The sequence below is a fragment of the Macrotis lagotis genome, chromosome 7, assembly GCF_037893015.1.
Source record: "Macrotis lagotis isolate mMagLag1 chromosome 7, bilby.v1.9.chrom.fasta, whole genome shotgun sequence".
In the NCBI taxonomy this organism is placed as follows: Eukaryota; Metazoa; Chordata; class Mammalia; order Peramelemorphia; family Peramelidae; genus Macrotis; species Macrotis lagotis.
The window spans coordinates 1719938-1741441 of NC_133664.1; the positions used below are offsets into that span (position 1 = coordinate 1719938).

At 51.9% G+C, this 21504-nt stretch overlaps 2 protein-coding genes across 5 annotated transcripts; one reads left to right on the forward strand and one right to left on the reverse strand.

Annotated features, from left to right (window-relative positions):
• Positions 1-576: 576 nt before the first annotated feature.
• On the forward strand, positions 577-19618 carry MIOS (meiosis regulator for oocyte development). 4 transcript variants are annotated; one of them, XR_012470398.1, is made up of 11 exons: positions 578-2046; positions 2271-2369; positions 3372-3632; positions 4291-4460; positions 5678-5743; positions 7382-7540; positions 7755-7907; positions 10342-10546; positions 11703-11832; positions 12652-14147; positions 14238-19617. XR_012470398.1 is itself a non-coding variant. In XM_074195367.1 (10 exons), exons 1-10 carry the CDS (start codon positions 750-752, stop codon positions 12746-12748), a joined length of 2637 nt encoding a protein of 878 aa, XP_074051468.1. In that variant the 5' UTR covers positions 578-749; the 3' UTR covers positions 12749-19618. The 4 variants fall into 4 exon arrangements, 2 of the variants coding, with proteins under 2 accessions (XP_074051469.1, XP_074051468.1); XR_012470397.1 differs by having other exon boundaries at positions 14242-19617; XM_074195367.1 differs by having other exon boundaries at positions 12652-19618.
• A 264-nt stretch (positions 19619-19882) lies between these two features.
• On the reverse strand, positions 19883-21338 carry RPA3 (replication protein A3). The gene is made up of 4 exons (XM_074195369.1): positions 21132-21338; positions 20971-21045; positions 20541-20649; positions 19883-20184 (listed from the first exon to the last, which is right to left on the reverse strand). Exons 1-4 carry the CDS (start codon positions 21228-21230, stop codon positions 20105-20107), a joined length of 363 nt encoding a protein of 120 aa, XP_074051470.1. The 5' UTR covers positions 21231-21338; the 3' UTR covers positions 19883-20104.
• Positions 21339-21504: the final 166 nt, after the last annotated feature.

Genomic DNA, 21504 nt, shown 5'->3' on the forward strand with positions numbered 1-21504 from the left:
GCAGCGTGTGTGTGTGTATGTGTGTGCTGTCTCTGTATTTGTGTGTCACTGTGCGTCTGTGTGCAGCGTGTGTGTGTGTGTCTGTGTGCATGTATGTGTGTGTGTGTGCTGTCTCTGTATTTGTGTGTCACTGTGCGTCTGTGTGCAGCGTGTGTGTGTGTCTGTGTGCATGTATGTGTGTGAGTGTGTGTGCTGTCTCTGTACTTGGGGCGGGGGCCACACCGGGCCGGGGGGCCGGGGGTCCCACAGACTTACAGAGGGGGAAGCTGCGAAGCTGCGGCCCGGCTGCGGCCCGCTCCTGCCCACGTGGCCTGCGCTGGGCGCCGCCCCTCCCGACTCCCCCCAGGTGGGGGCTCCCCTCCCCCTCGGGATTGGTCCAGGGACCGGTCTGTCCCCGGGGGCGGGGGTGAGGGCGGGGCCTGCGGCGGACGCCGGCAGCGAGGGAGCAGCGCGTGGGGGCGGGGCGGGGCGGGGCAGGGAAGTGGGAAGCGGGCATGCGCAGAGGGGCGGGGCGGGCCCCCCGGCTTCCGGGGCGGCCGCGGCGCGTGCGCAGAGGCTCGCCGGAGGCTGGCGGCGCTGCGGAGGCCCCGCGGGACCCCCGAGCTCCTGCGGCAGGTGAGTGCGGCCCCCGGGGCTGGGGGGAGGGGCGGGCCCGCGGCAGGGGCGCTCGGGCCGGGGCTCGGGGGCCTCCCGGGCCGCCCCGCCGACCCCGGCTCCGTCCCGCCCAGGTCTCCCCGAGGGGCCCCGCCATGAGCGGCTCCAAGCCCGACATCCTGTGGGCGCCGCACCAGCTGGACCGCTTCGTGGTGTGCGACTCGGAGCTGAGCCTGTACCAGGTGGAGCCGGCCGGCAGCTCGGAGCTCAAGGCGGGCTCCCTGCGGCTGTCCGAGGACACGGCGGCCACGCTGCTGTCCATCAACTCGGACACCCCCTACATGAAGTGCGTGGCCTGGTACCTCAGCTACGACCCCGAGTGCCTGCTGGCCGTGGGCCAGGCCAACGGGCGCGTGGTGCTCACCAGCCTGGGCCAGGACCACAACTCCAAGTTCAAAGACTTGATAGGGAAAGAATTCGTTCCCAAGCACGCGCGGCAGTGCAACACGCTGGCCTGGAACCCCCTGGACAGCAGCTGGCTGGCCGCCGGGCTGGACAAGCACCGGGCTGACTTCTCGGTGCTGATCTGGGACATCTGCAGCAAGTACAGCCCCGAAGCCACGGTCCCGCTGGAGAAAGTGAGACTGTCGGCGGGAGACGGCGAAGGGGGCCTGGTGGTGACGAAGCCCCTTTATGAACTGGGGCAGAACGACGCCTGCCTGTCCCTCTGTTGGCTGCCCCGGGACCAGAAACTTCTCCTCGCCGGCATGCATAGGAACTTGGCCATATTCGACCTGCGGAACACCAGCCAGAAGATGTTTGTCAACACCAAAGCCGTCCAGGGCGTGATGGTGGACCCCCACTTCCACGACCGCGTGGCTTCCTTCTACGAAGGCCAGGTGGCCATCTGGGACCTGAGGAAGTTCGAGAAGCCCGTCCTGACCCTGACGGAGCAGCCCAAGCCTCTCACCAAAGTCGCCTGGTGCCCCACGAGGACGGGGCTGCTGGCCACCCTCACCAGGGACAGCGACATCATCCGGCTGTACGACATGCAGCACACACCCACGCCCATCGGGGACGAGACCGAGCCCACGATCATCGAGCGCAGCGTCCAGCCCTGCGACAATTACATCGCGTCCTTCGCCTGGCACCCCACCGGCCAGAATCGAATGATCGTGGTGACGCCCAACCGGACCATGTCCGACTTCACCGTCTTCGAGCGGATCTCCCTGGCCTGGAGTCCGGTCACCTCCTTGATGTGGGCCTGCGGCCGCCACCTCTACGAGTGCGCCGAAGAGGGCAGCGACCCTTCCCTGGAGAAGGACGTGGCCACCAAGATGCGCCTGCGGGCCCTGTCCCGCTACGGCCTCGACACCGAGCAGGTCTGGAGAAACCACGTGCTGGCTGGCAACGAAGACCCTCAGCTGAAGTCCCTCTGGTATACTCTGTACTATATCCTTTGAGTGAAAACTCTTATGGTGGGAGCGCCGGCTGAGACTGGCAGTTTGGCTTCCAGAGACGGACCCGCGGCCTTCTAGAAGGCTGGGGTGCGTGATGCTGCTTTGAGTGGGGGTGGGGGGAGGGGGTCTCGGTGAGGCCTTAGGGTTGCCTTGACCCGACACCAGCCCTCATTCCCAAGGAATGCCAGCTTTAGTATTTCCTATGCATTTTAATACTCATGAAACAGTACACGGAAGACTTGGACCCCAAATCTCCAGGCCACAAGGGCTCACTGGTTTACGCGGGCATCAAAACCATCGTGAAATCCTCTTTGGGTAAGCACAAAGTCATGGAATCATTTGGGAGTATTCTTTAGACAATGGGTAACTTGGGTGGGTGGGGCCTTGATTTAGCTTTTTTAGTAAATGATGCTAAGTTAAAAACAGCCTTTTTGAGGGGTTGGCTGACTGGTGGTCCAATCCTCTAGTGAAGCATCCAGATGCTCCCTTTTTACCAGGGCCCAGAGCTGGCTGAGCTCACACACGGGGCTGAACTTTGTGACTGAGCCCCCTGAGTATGGGGGGAGGGCTCCCTTGCCCTCCTCCCCTTCTCTTAACCCATCTGCTGTCAGATCAGAGCTAAAAATAGGAGACTCTTAAAATTGTAATAGAAAAGGAAAGAGACTTTTCATTTAATCCTAGTTCAGGATTCAACCTTTGTGAAGAGAGGCAGTGTGTCATAGTGCTTAGAGTCCAGGGTTCAAGTCCCTTCTGGACATATGCTGGGTACGTGATCTCTGGGTCTCTGGCCATTTGTTTAATTTATTTATTCTTGCATCAGTGAAATAACAGATGGGTTGTGGGAAACATCAGCCCATCCTCCCCCCTACCCATGCCCCCAAAAGGGACTGATGATTCACTCAGTGAGGCCCTCTGAGCCCCCAAGCTCTAGGGTGCTGGGACCTTGCTGTCAGACAGCAGGTCATCAGAGGTCTAGGAGGTCTAATTACAAGACTGTTCCCACCCCCTAATGACAAGGCTGCCCGGTGTTCCAAACCTCTAATAAAGAGGGACCCACCCTCCAGAATGAGGCTGCTGGGTTCATTTGGGTAAAAGTATTATTATATGTTTTGAAGAGGCCTGGTGTCTGCTGTGGGCGCCTCCTGACTTTGCCTCACTCTTGACCCCAAGCACAGCAGTCAGTGCCAGAGAATCACTGTAGTAGCACTTAAACAGGGGGCCTTCTCTCTTCCTGACCTAGTTCCTTGATCACATGTCAGAATCTGGATGTTCCCAGCTGAGAAATGGCCCCTAACCATGGTGTCCATCCTCTCCTAGGCATGGCGGAAGGCAGCAGCAGACAAAACTGGAGTGGGGCATCCGAGAAGCTGAGTGAGGGCCAGAGTCTGAGTGAAGAGAGGATCTTGGCCTTACAGCTCTGTGGCTGGATAAGCAAGGGGACGGACGTGGACGTGGGGCCCTTCCTCAACTCCCTTGTGCAAGAGGGAGAATGGGAGCGAGCCGCTGCTGTGGCCTTGTTCAACCTGGACATCCGGCGTGCCATCCAGATTCTGAACGAGGGGGCCTCTTCTGAGAAAGGTTATCAGGGTGGTCACAAGGGCAGGGTGGTCCCAGGGGGATCAGGACAGTAAATATAATCTGTCACCTCCTCCTGGGGTCCTCAGACCACTATGAGAAAGAGAGGAGAGCCAATGTTGGCCTGGAGGATCTGAGAACAAAGGATGCAGCAGGATGGACAAAAGGTCTAAGAGAGGAAGGAGTTCAAGGCTGGAAACATGGACTAACTTTGACACGGCAGAGAAAGGGATCAGGAGCCAGACAGGAACCCCCTGAGTCCTGGTGCCCTGAGGCTGCTCCTGTAGGGCCACCTGGGGAAGTGCCATAGCTAGAGGGGAGGGGAAGACTGTAATGGTGACTCTCCCAACATCATTTAGAAAGCTCCTCCTTAACTAACTCACATACCCCCGGCTGATGGAACCAAAGGCAGTTGAACCAAGCTGGGTAAGACTCACTCTTGCACCCAGGTCCTCTCTGAGGATGCCCATGAGGTGGTTCTTCAGCAAAGAAGGGAGCATGGTAGTGAGGTTGGCCCACTCCTCACTGGCCCCCAAAAAGTTCTTCTGGGGCATTTTCTGTGGTAGCCCACCTCCCCCAGATTCATCATCTGGGTTAAACCCCAGCAAGCTGAGTGGGCAGGGGACCGCTCATTCTGACCAGGCATGTTTCTACTATGTAGGTGACCTGAACCTCAATGTGGTTGCCATGGCGTTGTCGGGATACACAGATGAGAAGAATTCCCTTTGGAGGGAAATGTGCAGTACCCTGCGGTTACAGCTCAGCGACCCCTACCTCTGTGTCATGTTTGCCTTTCTGACAAGTGAGCCTGGCTCTTACGACGGCGTCTTGGTAAGCTCCCTCTGACTCTGTTCCACCTACCAGAGCTGCTAGGCCTGTGCTGTTTCCTATGGGAGTCCTCTGTTCACTTGGTCCACCATGGTGGAGCTCTGTTCATCCCAGTTGGTCATCTCACAATGTTGCTGTTGATGTGCACAATGCATCAGTTTATGCAGGTCTTTCCTAAAGTCTGTTGCTGCCATATTTATGCATTGCGCTTCCCTTGGTGTCAGAGCAGCAATGTGAAGAGACCTGGCCCCAGGGCAGCCTCAGCCGGGGGGACTCCTGAGCCCTTCCCCCTACCCCTCAGCTTCCACACCAGCAAAAACAGGGAGTGAAGAATCCCTGTGGTGACTCTGTCTCCCAGGGGCCCATAAAGCTTCTTAGACAGCACGTCTTTAAAATACTTGGGGTCCCTCCCTTGGAGGGCTAGTGAGCCCTCTTCCCAAGGAAAACAGAACATTTCCCAAGTGTTGTGTGAAGAATCCAAAATGGTGACCAAGGTGGGAGATCTGACCCTGCTCTGATTGGCTCCCTCTCCACCTTCGCGAGCATTTAACTGGGCATTGTGCTGGTATTCAAGAGGAGAGAATCCTAGTCTGGGCCCTCCAAAACCACCACAGATGCACCCTATGTTTGGAAGTTAAATGTAACTTAGGTTTTGTGTGTCCAGCTTGGAGTGGTGTTTGAAGCCTGTTGTAAAAGCCTTCTGTACTCATGTTGGGGTGGGGGGGAAACGAAACCCCAAGGAGAATCATTTGGGCCCAGCAAGTAGGAGGGGCTGCCACCTGCCATTGAGATCTGCCAGTGTTCTAAGACCCTGATCTGACCAGACAGCTCCTCCAGATGCCAGTGCTGACCACTAGTCTGTCTTTAGAGATAGCACTTTAGCCTGGATCTCTGGACCAGTTCACAGATCTTTTTAAGGTGTTCCCAAGCTACTGTTGAAGTAGGGATGCTTGGAAATTGTCTGAAGCTATTATTTATACTGGGCAATTGATGTTTCTACTGCATCTCAAGCATCATGTGTGGACGTTTGGTGGGATCGCAGCCTTTGGCTCTAGGACATTGGTCACACCATTAGATGATGTGGGAGGACAAAGTTGGTCCTCTTGATTTGGTAAGAGGTCCATGGAAAGTAAAAATAGGAGCAATGAAGCATGATTGTCCTGAGGTCAGACTTACCACAAGTACTGGCTTGCTTGTTTTTGTTTTTTTTTTCTCTGCAGTATGAGAATAAAGTGGCAGTACGAGACAGGGTGGCATTTGCTTGCAAGTTCCTCAGTGATGCTCAGGTGAGATCTTGTTGAAGAATGCATTGGTGGATCCCTTTGGCACAGGGTCACTGGGGCAGAGGCCCTTGTGAGATGTCTCCCAAAAGGCAAAGTGGTTTTCATTTGGAAAAGCTGTCTTTTATGGATGGTACAGCTGAATCCCTAAATTTCATTGAAATAGGCCTTCTTAGAGTTTTGGGCTGTGCCCAATCAACCTTCATTCTGTGCATACTCATAACAGGAGGAATGGAAGCAGAAGGACTGGGCTGGGATTCCCAGGTCCCAGGCCCTGCTTTGTTCTGTTCCTAACAAGTTCTGGAAACATTTGTTCTTTTGGAAAATGGAGGTGTTAGGCTAGATGGCCTTGCTTTGTCTAGCTCTAGGGTTATATTATCTAGGCATTTGTTTTCCTTTTTATCAGCTAGTTTCTTAAGTTTCCCTTGAATTAAGAGAGGCAGACCCACCTTTTTGCCAGAATTGTGTGTCTTAGATGCCACTTGTGCCTTGAGGCTAGATTGGCCTGGCTGCCTGCCTCTGGGAGTACTGGAACTGTGAAGACTTGGTTAACTGTTGAACCAAGTAAATTTGGTCTGCCCTTTTTTTTTTAATTATTCACTTTTTTTAAAAAAATTATTTATTTTTACAATTCTATGTAAAGATAGTTTTCAACATTCATTTTTGTAAAGTTTTCTCCCCCCTTTCCCTCCCCCATCCTAATTTGATATAGGTGTTACATGCACAATAATGTTACACATGTTTCTATATTAGTCATGCTGTAAAGGAAGAATCAGAACAAAAAGGGAAAAATTACAAGAAAGAAAAAACCAAAAACGTGAAAATATTGAATTCAGACTCCCTAGCTCTTTGTCTTCCGCAGATGACATTTTCCTCACAAGTCTTTTAAAATGCAGTGTTCTTCTGATTCTGCTCACTTATTCAGCATCTGTTCATGCACGTTTTTCTATGCTTCTCTCAAGTCTTGCCTCTCATGGTTTCTTCTGGAACATTAGTACTACTTCACATCTGTATATCATAACTTGTTCAGCCATTCTCCAATGGATGGACATCCCTTAATTTCCCATTCTTGGCTCCATAAAAGAGCTGCTATGAATATTCTTTCCCCCCCCTTTTTTATGATGTAGACCTAGTAGTGATACTGCTGGATCAAAGGGGATGCAGTTTGGTTGCCCTTTTGGGCATATTCAAATTGCCTCCCAGAATGGTTGTTCTCAACTCCATTAGCAGTGCATTAGTATCTTTGGTCTACACTTTAAAGAGCATTCATTTCAGCTACTTTCCAGGTGGTCTTCCGAGCACCCTCTCCATGGATATGGGGCTGTGGGTAAGGTCATGGCTTATGTAGTAAGCTTTGATCTCCTCCAGATCATTTATCCAGAACAGTCTGAAGTTTTAAGAGGAAGCTATTTGGGGGCAGCCAGGTGGTGCAGTGTACAGAGCACTGGCCCTGGAGTCTGGAGGACCTGAGTTCAAATCCGGCCTCAGACACTTAATAATTACCTAGCTGTGTGGCCTTGGGCAAGCCACTTAATCCCCACTGCCTTGCAAATAGAAAAAGCAACAACAAAACAGAGGAAACTATCCAATGGGACTGCCATACTTAGAACAAAATGAGCAAAAATTAACTTTTAAACTTTTTAGTTGAATAGATATATTGAAAAGCTGACCAATGAAATGAAAGAGGCGGGAAATCTAGAAGGAATCTTGCTGACTGGCCTGACAAAGGATGGAGTCGATTTAATGGAAAGCTATGTTGATAGAACTGGAGATGTCCAGACGGCAAGCTACTGTATGCTACAGGTCAGTGGAGTGACCCAGGAGCTTTGGGACATGCTGTCTTGGGCTTTGGGGCTTGGGGCTTTTTCTCCAACATTGGGAAGAATATGGTATTCACCTGGATTCATTTCTTTATTGGATCATGTCAACCAAAGCATCACTTACTATTGGAGCTGAAGCCAAGAAACACTTCAGTGAAGAAAATTCAAATACTAATGCTTGTTTTTTCCTTTGTCAGGGTTCTCCACTAGATGTACTTAAAGATGAGAGGGTCCAGTATTGGATTGAAAACTATAGGAATTTGTTAGACGCCTGGCGCTTCTGGCACAAGCGAGCAGAATTTGACATTCACAGGAGTAAGCTGGATCCCAGTTCCAAGCCTTTAGCACAGGTAAATGACAAACAGTTTGACATATTGACCTTGAAAGTAGACCTGATATTGCAACCAAAGAAACATAAACTCTGCCTAGAAGTGGGATGAGGTTAAAGAGTTAAAAACCACAAGTGCAACCCCACTGTTGTTATTAATGACCACTTCATTCTCAAACGTTTATCCTGAATCTTACTGACATAGTTATCCTAAGTTGCTTATCTGCCCTGCTGTTTTCTGTTCTTTTATTTTTTTATTTTTATTTTTTTTGCAAGGCAATGGGGTTAAGTGATTTTCCCCTTAAGGCCACACAGCTAGGTAATTATTAAGTGCCTGAAGCGGGATTTGAACTCAGGTCCTCCTGACTCCAGGGCCGGTGCTCTATCCGCTGTGCCACCTAGTTGCCCATTTTCTATTCTTGTGACTTGGTTAGCAACGATCTTACCAGCTTGGACTGTCATCTGACCAACTGGAATACATTTTCTAGGGTCAGGATCAGGGGGTTTCCATGGCCCAGAACCACCAGGGAAGGTATGGCTAGGCTTAGGGTTTGGGTCTGGAAGTTCTTGAGAGGATGATGTCAGTTCTCAGTCTTCTCATGATTAGATTATCCCCAGGGGAAGATTTTGTCCAGGATATGTAAAACCCATGCCTGTGGGTTCGTACATCATGTGGGTAACTTTGTCCACCTGTTTGGCACAATGTGTGGCACCACTCATAGTGTAGGCAGAGCCAGCCTTGTAATCAGAAGACCTGAGTTCATATCTTGCCTCTGACACCTAGTGATTGGGTGACCTCAGGCATGTCTCTAAGATTTTTATTTGTAGAGAAGGTACACATCTTCCTTGGTAGACAGAGCTTCCCCCTAACATTATAAGTCCTAATTTCTTAAGTCACATCACAAGGTCAGTCCCATCCCCATTTTTCCTCTTCTCTCATTACTTCAAATAAATTTTTATTGTTGTCTTCTGTTTCTTATGTCACCATAGATATTCCCACAATCCTCCTTTTCCCCTTCCCAGAGCCATCCCTCTACTGAACACTATTTTCTAGAAAAGAAATAAAAACCAACACAACTGATCAAATCATTGAAAAAACTGCATACTATGTAATTGCACCTTTGGACCTCCAGTCTTCTCACTTTTGTAGTTTGTCACAGTCATTTTTTTTTCTCGGTTTTTGTAAGGCAATGAGGTTATGTAACTTGCCCGAAGTCACACAGCTAGGTAATTGTTAAGTGTCTAAGGCCAGATTTGAACTCGGTCCTCCTGGCTCCAGGGCCAGTACACCCTGTCACATTCACTTTTGATTTTGGGGTGGGTCGTTCTTCCTTCCATTTAAATGGCTGTAATGTCTGTGTGTGTTTTTTCTTAGTTCTACTGACTCCATTTTGCATCATGTCAAGGAGATCTTGCTAAGCTCTATATTCATTATAAGCATCATTCATAAAACAATAATTTTGTATTATATTCATATGGTACCATTTGTCTAGCTGTTCCCCAATTGATGGGTATCTACTTCATTTCCAGTTTTTGGACAAAAAGCAGCACAAAAAGTGCTGCTATAAATATTTTGGTCCTCGGAGGCCACAATTCTTATCACTAGCTTCCTTGGGAGGCATAAGCCCAGTAATGGAGCCTCTGGTTCAAGGGGTAGGAACATCTTCCTCACTCTATTGGCATAATTCCAAATGATCATGTTATTTCACAGCTCCATCAATAATGTAGTAGTATGTATCCTTCCACAACTCCCCCCTCCAACATTGACTGTGGCCTCTTTAATTTGCATGTCTCTGATTATTAGGCCTTGGGAGATTTTAGCATTGATGTGGAAAAATCAGCTTGTTCTGGCATGCTCTGGATTTCAGCACCTGCTTCTGTATTGCTCAGAATGCCGACAAGTGAGACCCAAGAAATAAGTTCCCCCTCCTCTCCTCCCAACCCCTCTTTCTCCTCAGCCCTGCTGATGTTTTCTTCCTGGTATCTCTGTCTAGGTGCTAAATAAAGGGCATTTCTTCCTCATGGGCCTGGGAGCCCTTCATTCCTTAGGACATAGGGCAACCTCCAATCTGTCCCTTCAATAGTTCTTGTTGGGTCTGATCAGTGTGGGGCTGCCTGGCCTGAGCAGAGTCACCGATCCCACTGCAGCACAGACCTTTTCTTGATTGATTTGAGGAAAGTCAGTTTTTTCTTTACCAGGACTTTTGGAGTCCCCATCAGGTGACCATGGTCAGTGCCCCACCCAGCGCCCTTCATTTCTTGGTTGTCACTGGTGAGTTTAAACTGTAGTTAAAGTTCCCTCTTCTCTGGTCTCCCTCTCTGCTGTGGGTTGGGACAGCAGATGATGGATGGCAGAATCTCAAGATGGTACCTGATGTTAAAAACTCTAAGCTTGATGAAAAGAGGAGAGCGCCACTTCCCCACACCAGGTGACCCTCCTGATATCTGTTTCATAGGTCTTTGTGAGCTGCAATTTCTGTGGAAAGTCCATCTCCTACAGCTGCTCAGCTGTGCCTCACCAGGGCCGGGGCTTCAGCCAGTATGGTGTGAGTGGCTCCCCAACCAAATCCAAAGTTACAAGCTGTCCCGGCTGTCGGAAGCCTCTCCCACGATGTGCACTCTGCCTGATCAATATGGGGACACCTGTTTCTAGCTGCCCAGGTAGGTCTAAACACCAGGAAGTACCTGGCAGTTACAGTAGTTTGGTTTTTTTCTTTTCTATTCATTTTTTCAATTGAAATTTTATTTTTTTTCTCCAGTTGCATGCAATGGAGATTTTCTGCGTTCATTCATTTGCAAATTTCTGAAGTCCTCATTTTTCTACTACCCTCCCTTCCCTCTCCCCTCCCCATGGGAGTAAACAGTCTGGTAAAAGTTGTCCATGCATTTGTCTTTTTATTTATTTTTTAAATACCATTTTCATTTAAAGTGTGGAGTTCCAAAGTCCCTCCCTCTTCCCAGATGCCTCCAAGATAGCAAGCAATCAGACATGGGTTATACATGAATAATTTTGTAAAAGATTTTCATAATAGTCATTTTGTACAAGAAGAATCAAATAAAAGGAAAAATGAAAAAAGGAACGGCTGCTTGCTCGAGTGCGTTCAGACAGTACAAGGTCTATCTCTGGAGGTGGAGAGGGCACTTCATCTTGAGTCTTTTGGGATTGTCCCAGATCATTGTATCACTGAGAAGAATGAGGCCACTCACAATTCTTCGTTGACCAACGTCACTGTTCCTTAAGCTCTTTGTTTGCCAATAGCCCACATGCATGATGCTCCGTTATTGAGAATACTATATAAAAATCACATGGATCAAGGGCATTCTGTGTGCAGAGCACTAGGGCCCAGACATAGCCAGTAGACCGACCCTGCTCTTCTCTTGGGGGAGACCACCCTGTAGAAAGGTGACCCAGAATCCTTAGGGGCAGCACAGTCGTGGGAAGGTCCCTGGGGCTCATCACCTCTTCTCAGGAGGTTGAACCAGGATCCTGGACTCCCAAGTGTGTCATGGGGAAGTGGGGCTTGGGGAGGCAGATGAGTCTTAGATTGGTGGGACAGTTGGACCTCCTCTTGTATCCTCAGATACAAAGGAGGGACTTATAAAATCCTTGTTGATGGGCTGACTAGCTTAGAAATTTGTGAAAAGTGTGGCAGAACTCTTCCCCCAATCCTTGAGCATTGGACCCCATTGGTAATCAGTTTACAAGGCTTACATATGACTTAAGTTTTTCTGTCCATAACATGTTTAGGAGTCATTTTTTAAAGGCCTCGGAATGAAGCATCCTGACACAGTAATGGAAAGACCTTCCTTTTCCTAGGAGGAGCCAAGTCAGATGAAAAAGTGGACCTCAGCAAGGACAAGAAGCTCGCCCAGTTCAACAACTGGTTTACTTGGTGTCACAACTGCAGGCACGGCGGCCACGCCGGCCACATGCTCAGCTGGTTCAGGTAACTGCAGTCACTGCCATCAGCTGTGACTTCTAGGAACCCAGGGATCTGGTCTCCATTCTCCTAACAGCTTGACCTGATGCAGACATAATTGGGAATATAAAGGGGAATAAGAACAAAACTAAATCCAGAAACATTACATTTTAAATGTGAGTTAATGCGCACCCCTCAGGGATCCTCCTGTGCCAATTGCTGGTTTTGGTTTCTATTTGACTTTGCCTTTCTAAAAGAAATGGCTGAATTATGGAGGGATTTAGTTTTTGACTGATGCCTTGGGATGAGATAGGGTTTGAGTGTATGAGCTGTTTTTTCCACAATTGAATACTTGTAATCAGTCATAGTATTAAGATATGTCAGCTTCTAATTGGCTTCCAGGTAAAAGAATCAGTTAGCCTATCACTCAGCTTGTAATAACTTTGGAAAATTCATCAACAGTTTTTTCTTTGCTCATAATCTCATGCTCTTCATCTCTTTCCTGTGTCTTACATAGATCTGCATTTATAGCCTCCAAATTCCTTAACTTTTATTGAACTGAATACATAAAGGCATTTTTTTTTCTACTCTGAAAGAGGCTCAATGGTTAAAAACTTTTCAAGAAAAAACAGTTTTAACTACTTGGAAAAAATAGCAATCTCATTGCCTTCTCTGAGTAATTTCCTCCCATTTAGTTTGTAAGTCATTGATGTTTTGAGGCTTCTTGCTTTGAGGTTTTATTTTCTCCCTTTGGAAATTCTAAAGACGTTCCAGTGTGTGGGGGAGGCAGAGAGCGGATGGGAGTGGGAACTATCTTTCTAACTCAGACCTTTCCCTCTTGTTTAGGGACCACGCTGAGTGTCCAGTGTCTGCATGTTCCTGTAAGTGTATGCAGCTGGATACAACAGGGAATCTTGTCCCAGCCGAGACTGGGCAACCCTAGACCATCTCCCTTGCTGATAGGACTAGTCCCTCAGGATGTTCCTACCTGGTAGTTGGACATCCCCATGATGGCAGGGCACCTCACAAACCCTCCTGCAGTGAGGAACCAGCCTGTGTCCACAAGGGCAGCCTGGTCACTGGCCCAAGCACCTCATTTAGGAAATTCTTGTAGAAATCCAGGCTGCCTCCCACTCCCATGACATTGATAAGGCCTTGGGAGTCCTGGGGAAGCAGGAGATAGTTCATTAAGATATGTAGACTTTCCAAATAATGTGCTTCACCCCATGTTCCTTCATCCAACAATGCTTGTCAACTTCTCGGGGAATCTGGTTCCTTCCTCTTCCTCATTATCAAACCACCCCACATCCAGAGCTGTGAAAAGGAATGAGCTGGACCAGTGGATAATGGACATCTGTTCCCTAGGCCCTCCTCTTCCGCCTGGCACAATCACCCTTCACTGACGTGTTCTCAAGACGACGAGCATGATCCAGTGATTACCTTCAGTTGACTGGAGGAGACAGGGCCTTAAACTTAACATTGTTGAAATACCAGTCAGCCTTTGGGATCTAACTGGATTCCAGCTTTCCTCTAAGTTGGGGTCATCTGTGAGTGCCTAGAGCCCTGACCTCCCCCCAGTAGGTCCTCCTTGGAGTGCTGTCTCCTCTAGAAAAACGGAGGCTCATTTCCGAGGCAGCTTCTCAGGTCACGGAGGACAAGCCCGGTAGAGCCCAGGCTTTCATCAGTCCTCTTCTGGGGGAGGATTTTTCCCGGGTGTCGATTCCTGCAAATATGCTTCCTCTTCAGGCCACAGCAGGGCCTGGGAACCAGCCCAACAAATGCAGTGGATTGATTTTTTTCTGCATTTGCGTATGTATAGAAGGGGTGTAGGGGGGAACTGGTTTCTCTGGCTGACAGTGAACACTTCACTCAGAGCCAAAGCCGGGGCCTGGCTGGATTCAGAGGATACCGGAGTGGAGAGTCTCTGACTGTGCAGGGGTGATACACTGCCAGCCAGGTGGTTTCAGAATCCTGACAGGCCCCAGGGGGCTTGGAGCCAAGCTGGGGGGTGAGGTCTGGCCTTGGGGTGGAGACAGTGGAGAGGCCAGGGCCTCTACTCCAAGGCTAAGGCTCTAGGTGGTGGGTATTTATAATTTTTGTACAAATGTGCTTTTGTTAATAAAGATGTTTTATTGGGTCTCCATGCCAGAGAAAGTTGTGATTTCTTCTGAGGTGTGCCCTGCTTCAGAAGGACTATTGTGGGGCACCTTGGATGCTGTGTTCAGGGGGAGCAAACCATGGGCAGAAACCTGGCCACAAAAGGAGTTGCAGCAGACACCCCAGTGTTTAATGTAGAAGATGAAGAGGCAGGCGCTGAAACAAATACTTCATCAGAATACTTGGTGAGAGTGAGGGGGGAAGGCAAGGTTGGTCTCAGGATTCCAGTGCCTGAGAGCCTCAGAAAAAGGGCATTTGGTTCTGTTCATTCCAAGGTAGAAAGTGGCTCCTTCATCTGGGTACCATCATGCCCCCCACTCCTGGACTAAAAATAGGAATGAAGACCGAGCTAGAAAGAGTCAAAACTTGAAGAGGCTGCACAGCCACGAGAGCAGCCTAGCCCAGACAGTGTGCCAGGAGGTGCGCGGGAGAAAGGATACCTCGTTTTGAACAGCTTCATTGGTCCCGACTGACTGGGTCACTGGAGACCCCCAGAGCCGAAGACCCCCATAGAAGGTAAACTGGGCTGAGAACACCAGAGATATGTGGTGGCCAGGGCTGCTTGCCCGCCATCAAGGGTGGCCACGATGGCCAGGATGAGAGCAGTGGTAGTGATGCCTGGGGCAGACTTGGTGGGAGGCCTCAGTGACAAAGATTCACCTGGAAAGGGCCCTGAGCACTTGGTCAGGGAGCTCTTGGGTGCTTGAAGGTGAGCCTGGACCTGACACCCCCTTTGCTGCTTGAGTTTCCTGGCAAAGGCTTCACCCATTGGGTGAGGACGGATTCTGGAATGTTAGAAATGACTGAATTACAGACTTAGTCCAGAGAGGTTAAAATAGCTGTTGATTAGTTAAACTTTTCAAATTGTGATGTCTTGTCTTATTTGTGGCTTGAAAGGCTTGCTGCTCCCTTCGTGCCTGTCCTTGGTCAGGGCTGCAGTCTAATCAATAAGCTCACCCCCATCCCAGCCTCTCACAATAGGTTTCCCCCACGCTGGGGTCATTATACTCATGAGCACAAGAGTGTATAACAATGCAAAGGAAAGGAAACCTAAGTCAACTTGGAACTAGATGGGGCAGGCCTGGGCTAATCTCAGGTCTGAGTGGGTTGGGGTCGATTCCTTTGTCTTGCACTCAGCTGCAGGTGGACACCAACTGCCACAGGCAGACCCCAGTCTCTAAGGTGTATTTCTATATGTTTAAATCTCCTCTGACATTCTGTGGAAGCTGACCCCCCTCTATTCCTCACGTGTAATGAGACATTGGTTTGTAGTTTGACTGACCCCTTTGGGGTTTTTCTTGACAAGGACATGGGAATGGTTTGCTGTTTCCTTCTCCAGTTCATTTGACAGATGAGGAAACTGAGCAAGCAGGGTGATGTGACTGAGCCTGGGACCCCCATCTGGAAAAGTGTGAGATTTCCTCACTCCAGGCCTGGCCCACTGCACTGCCCTGCCTAGCTGGGGTAGAGAATCACCCACTTTTGCCTTGAGGTGGGAACATAAGGTTTAAGACGTTGAGAGTGCACCATGTAAACGTGGTGGATCTCACTTCCTGGTCCCCTGCAGGCTGGATGGGCTGAGTCGAGCTGATGAGTCCCTTTTTCTGGGCCACTATTTGGTTGGGTGAGGAAGCCGGGCCCAGTATCTGCACTAGTCGTCATCTGAGCTCTTGCATGTCCCTCTGTGTGTTGGCGTCCAGAAGACAGGGTAGTCTTGGAATTTTCCACGTTGAGATAAAGGTCCAGGGATCCCCAAGATGAGTGTTGGGAGCCCAGGAAAGGCAGCTCTGGCGTTCACCAGGACCACAGCCCTGACTCCAAACCCCAACCAGAACTGAGGCATTTCCACTTGAACCCGAAACAAAACTGAGTTCAAGACTTTGAAGCACATAACTTATTCCTGTTCCCCTTTCGTGTTAAAATGGGCCATCCACTTCATGATAATTTTGCAAAGGAAATTTTCAGAAATTTCACTTAGTCGTCCACCTCCTGGGCCTGGTGGTGCCCCAGCGCCTTCCTCATCTACATAGTAAGATCCATTCCTCCTGAGGAAGGCCTGAGAGTCCTGGACTTGGAGCTGAGCAGGCCTGGGTCGAGAGGGCTTGGGTCACAGGCTGCCATGCTGGGCTGGACGGCCAGGCAACCTCTGGCAGGCACTGGGAGCAAGGGCCTTCCTCCTCCCCTTTGCATTTTGGATGGGGCCGGATGGGCAGAGGCAGATGTCCCACCCTACCCTTTCCCCCAGGGCTGCCGGCTTGGAAGGAGTATTCTCTTCCTGTCCTTTTCATAAAGGCTCTCTGGACTGTAGAATAATCCTGTATTGTTTGTATTCCCTTTCCTCCTCCTTTGAGAGTTTCCCATCTGACTGCAGTTTATTGTCATTGGAGTTGGGGTGCTTTTCTGGACCATTGCACCTTATCCTTTCCTGCAATGTAGCTTCCTGCTTTTTCATTTATGTTTGTAAGGCCTGTCTCTTCAAGGTCAGCCCCTCTGGCTCACATGGAATTCCTGGGGTCTTTTAACAGTTGCCTTGGCCTTGCTTCTCTTCTGCCCCCTTCTCCACCACTGAAGTCTGTTTGGCCCTTTGCAGAGATTAGCCCTGGTAGACTCAGGGTTTCTTAATCTGCCAAGTACCGAGGACACTTGTTCAGACCTATATTCAGTCCCATTTCCTTCTTTCATCGAGTTTGAGGAGGAGGAGGATGGTGATGGTCGATGTTTGTCCTTGTTCTCAAGCACATGGGTTGGGTTTGAGTGAGGGGAACTGTGCTAAGTCCCCAGCCTCACTTTTCCTCCAGAGCCATCTGGGTCCAGTGGCCAGATGTGAATCAGGACAACTGGAGACTGCCCTAGATGTGAGGCAGTGGGGTTAAGTGACCTGCTCAAGGTCACACAGCTAGTTTGTGTCAAGGGTCTGAGGCTGGATTCAAACTCAGGTCCTACTTACTCTGGGGCCAGTGCTCTACCCACTGCAGCATCTAGCTGCCCTGATGCCCTCCCCTTCCTGGCTTTTGGAGCTTCAGTGGTGGGACCTGCCCATTGCAGGGGAGCTGGGCAGTGGCATCTACAGCCTCAGAGACAGAGAGGGAGGAAGAGAGAGAGAGACAGACAGAGACAGAGAGAGTGCACACAAGAGAGCGAGCACCTGGTTTTTGGGTGGACCCTGTGCTGCTTCCTTTTCCCCGCTTCCTTTTTCTGCCTTCATGATGGCTTCCTTCATTGATTTCATGTCTTTTTTGACTCACTGGGGAGTTTCTCATCATTCACGTGCTCTGAGTCTTTTCTCCAGACTACTGGGTCACTTTCCCTCATGTTCCATGCTTTTCCTCATTCTCAGTTCTGTCTTATTTTATGTTTCTCTTGCTGGCCTTGGTAGCCAGTCTCCCATTTGGCTGGATGCCTGTCAGCCTTTCTTGGAAGAGAAGTTTTAATGAAGTGGTGCCTGAGGCCCAGGGTGTCCTGGGATCTCTGCAACAGAGGGCAGACGGGGAGACTTCAGCCCTCAGAGGTGTCCTTAGAGGAAGACCCACCCCAACCTGACCCATGTGGGTGTGGCAGCAAGAGCACAGTTTGCTGGGAACATGGGAGAGTGCTCACAAAATGGCAGTGATAGGAGGCCATGCCCGGTGATCATGGGTGCTTGGGTGGCCCACTGAGCCTGCCCTTGTTTTCTAGTGCCAGCAGTTTGGCATTCTCCCATTGTGGGAGAAATCCCTGTTTTTTGGAATTTTTGTTGGCAAAGACAATCGGCGGCTGAAAACCTCCCCTTCACCCAGAGCTGGGTGGGAGTATATGTGCCAGGTCATGGGTAGGGATAATTTGCTTTGCCAAAGGCTCCAGCTTTTTGTAGCCATAGGAGGTAGGCAGGTGCAAGGCCCAGGCCCCTTAGCATGGGCTCTGCAGAGGGTCCTGATGGTTCCATTCAGATCTTTCAATGGCATCCATAGCTTACTTTTGCTGCCTGCTTCCTGGCTGGCCGGGCTGGGCTTTGCCTGCAGGTGATGGGCTTTGGGGATAGTTTCCTTAGAATGGTATCTTAGGGTTTCAGACTTGGAGCCAGCTGCACCCAGGGGGCCATTGGTGCTACCAGTGGTCATGATTCTGTTCCTGATAGGTGAGAGGCCTGCTGATTGAACCCCACCCCCAGCATGCCCCTGTCCAGCCCTGCATCCGGGTCTGGGGAGGCCAGTGAGGGCCAAGCTAAATGTACACAGGGGTAGAAGTGATTAGGTTTCATTTCTATGTGAGTTATGTCTTACGGAGAAACAGCTGAGATGAGGAAAGAGCTATGGGTAGAACCCAAGGAATGTTGGCTTGCAGATGCGATCATCTTCCTGGGAAGAGTCCACATCACACATAGGGGTCCTGCCTTTCAAGGGCCTAGCTACCAAGCACTGGGGAAGGGGAGGTCTGAGGAGGAATTGGAGCCCATGTGGGGAGTCGATCAGAGAGGTCTGGGGCAATACTCAGCACAAGGGAGGGACTCGTGTTTCTTGGTCCCATTTCCAATTGGGACACCCGTTCTTGAGGATGTGTTCAATAAAGGATCCTCTTTGCTCCACTAATGGCAGTTCCAAGTTTTTAGTAAGGGGGTTTATTCCTTACATCCAGGGAGCAAGTCAAGAAGACCCAAGTTCAAATGCTGCTTCAGGTGCCTTAGCTAGGTGACTTCATCTCTACTTGCTTCAGTTTGCTCCTCTGTAAAATAGGGATAACAAAACCTCCTCCCCACCCGAATGGGTTGTGAGGATCCCCTCTGCCTGGTCAAGAATAGGTGCCACCCACATGTGAGCTGTTCCTTAGCTTGGAAAGCAAATACATAGGAACTAAAAATGGAAGACCAGAAACCAAGTCCCAGAGGAGAGGGGGGGGACCCCCAGGAGACCAAGGAGGGTCCCCAGATAACTGGGAAAACCATCCAAGCCCCAACCCTGGAGAGGCCTCCTCAGCCTTGGCAGGGAGATCTGGGTCAGGGGTCAGTGTGGCTGCTGGAAACTTTGTTCTTTCGATCCAAACCCCATGTTTTACAGAAGAGAAACCAGGTGCAGAGATGAAGACCCTGGAGCAGAGCAGGAAGCTGAGCTTTTTGGGGAGGCTGGGAACCAATCAGGGATCGGGCACCAAAAAGGCAAGCTGCCCTGGCCCAGTTCAAAGGTTCTGCGATGACCAGTCATGCAAGCATAGGCCAAAAGGGTACTCAGTCTCCAGAAACAACTTGTAAACAAAATATATAGAACTACAAGGAGAAGCAATTATGGTGGACAGTTATCAAAATGTTTATCCCTGAGGGAAGACATCCTGGGGACTCTAGTGCCATCTTCTGCTCAAGCCTGGCTTCTTCCCTGGTAGTGAGGCTATACTGAGGCCAGGGCCCCAGGCACAAGCAGCAATCTGTTCCCAAAGGCTGGCCAACTGCCATCTCAGGACATTCCCATCCTCTTAGCTCCCCTCTATTTGAGGGCTCATTATCTTCATTTACAAACCTAATGCACTTTATTAGTCAGCCTCCATTGGATAATTTGCAAAGCACTTGAGGAAAAAAAGCCTAGTCTGAAAAATTGGAAAAACCGTGTTTCCTTTCTGCTCTTTGGTCCTCAGGCCATCCCACTGGGGACTCAGCCTCCCAAATGGGGCTGGAGATGGGGGAGTCTGTGGGAGTCAGACAGCCCAGCCAATGTGGGGGGGGGGGGGAAGCAGGGAGCAGTGAGGACAGGGACTGTTGTTGCTCTTGGCATGGCCTGCTAATCCAAAGGGACCTGGAGACTTAAGAAGGATCCAAATTAAGCTGTGCCACCAGCAGTGAGCCTAATGAGGCTGAGGAAGGATGAGGGCTGGTCTTTTAGGTTCTGCCTCACGCTCCCTCTGGCCCAGAAGAGCCAAGACCGGGCCCTGGGAGCATGCCACGATGATGCAATCATCATTCAAGAGCACATCATTTATTAATAAAATAGAATTGCTTGTCCAGGAGAAAGTACCCAAAGCTAACTTGATTGGACAGACAGCCAAGAGTCATCTGGGGCTGGCCCTGGGATGCCGCCAGACGGTAGGAAAGTCCCCGGTCTGATGGGGCTCAGGAGGCCCTGGTCGGAGAGAAGCCACGGTGGAAGGCTGCCATCCTCTGGCGGGAAGCGGCTTCGAGACATCAGTCCTGCGTGGCCCCGAAAGGGTAATACTGAGGGAACTCGTGGATGATTTTGAGAGCATCATTGTAGAGCCTGAGGTCTAAGAGAGAGGAAGGTTCGGGTGCATCTTTGGTGAGCGGAGCTCTCACCTCTACCCCCTCCCGCCCCCCTTCTGGAGATTTGCCCAGGCGGGGCGGGTCTGTCGAGCTGCCCGGCCGTGCCATGGCCTTGCCGGGCTCCAGATGGGTGTGGGACTGCGACATAAAGAGCAACGTGGGGCAAGCGGCCTTCAGTGGAGAGGAGGAAAGGTCACGGCCAAGCAGGGGGCAGGACACAAGGCTCACATGCCCGCCTCCGTCCTGGCCCGGCCACGGTGCCCGAAAGGGGCACGCTGCGCCCACTCTCTCCTGGAGGGGCCCACTGCAGGGCCGGCGCCTCCCGGGCCCGAGCTCTCACCGAAGCTGCCCTGCTGGTCTCTGAAGAGCACGTAGGAGGCGCACAGGATGGTGGCTCGGGCCGACACTCTGCCCACGACCTCCAGGACCCCGGACAGCTCCTCTTCCAGCTGGGGAGGCAGCCAGGCTGGGCCGGGGGACGCCCGCGGGGCGCAGCTCCCCCCCCCCCGGGGCCCGGCTACCCTCCCCCCCCCGGGGCGCAGCTCCCCCCCCCCGGGGCCCGGCTACCCCCCCCCCCCGGGGCCCGGCTCCCCCCCCCCGGGGCCCGGCTCCCCTCCCGGGGCGCGGCTCCCCTCCCCCCCCGGGGCCCGGCCCCCCCGCCCCCCGGGGCCCGGCTCCCCTCCCCCCCCGGGGCCCGGGCCCCCCGCCCCCCGGGGCGCAGCTCCCCCCCCGGGGCCCGGCCCCCCCCGCCCCCCGGGCCCCCCACTCACGGGCTCCGCCAGCTCCACCGTCACCTGCTGGCCTTCTCCGTCCGCCAGGACCAGGGACTTGCCGCTGGGGTGGATCTGGGCGGAAGCAGAGGGGCCGTGAGCAGCCCCGGCCCGACCCCCCGTCCCCGGGCCCCGGGCCCCGGGCCCCTGGCGCCCCGCACCTTCTCCAGCCGCCCCACGAAGCACACGGGCCTGTCGATGAAGCGCGCCACCTGCGCCGCCCCGATGCGCGTCCGCGGTTGCTCCAGCACCTCGGCCATGGCGGGAGAGCGGCCAGCGACGGCCCGAGGGCGGGACTTCCGGCGGCCGCTCGCCAACCGGGCCGCCCTCGCCCGGAAGCTGCTGCGCCGCCCGCGCGCCCCGCCGGAAGCCGGCGCAGGTTTCCCTGGGAAGCGCTCGGGCGAGGGGCGGGAGAAGGGGCGGGGCACCGCCCCGGAAGTGGCCCCGAGGCGAAGGAGGCGGGAGAAGGGGGCGGGTCACGGGCGGGTCACCGCCCCGGAAGTGGCCCCGAGGCGAAGGAAGCGGGAGAAGGGG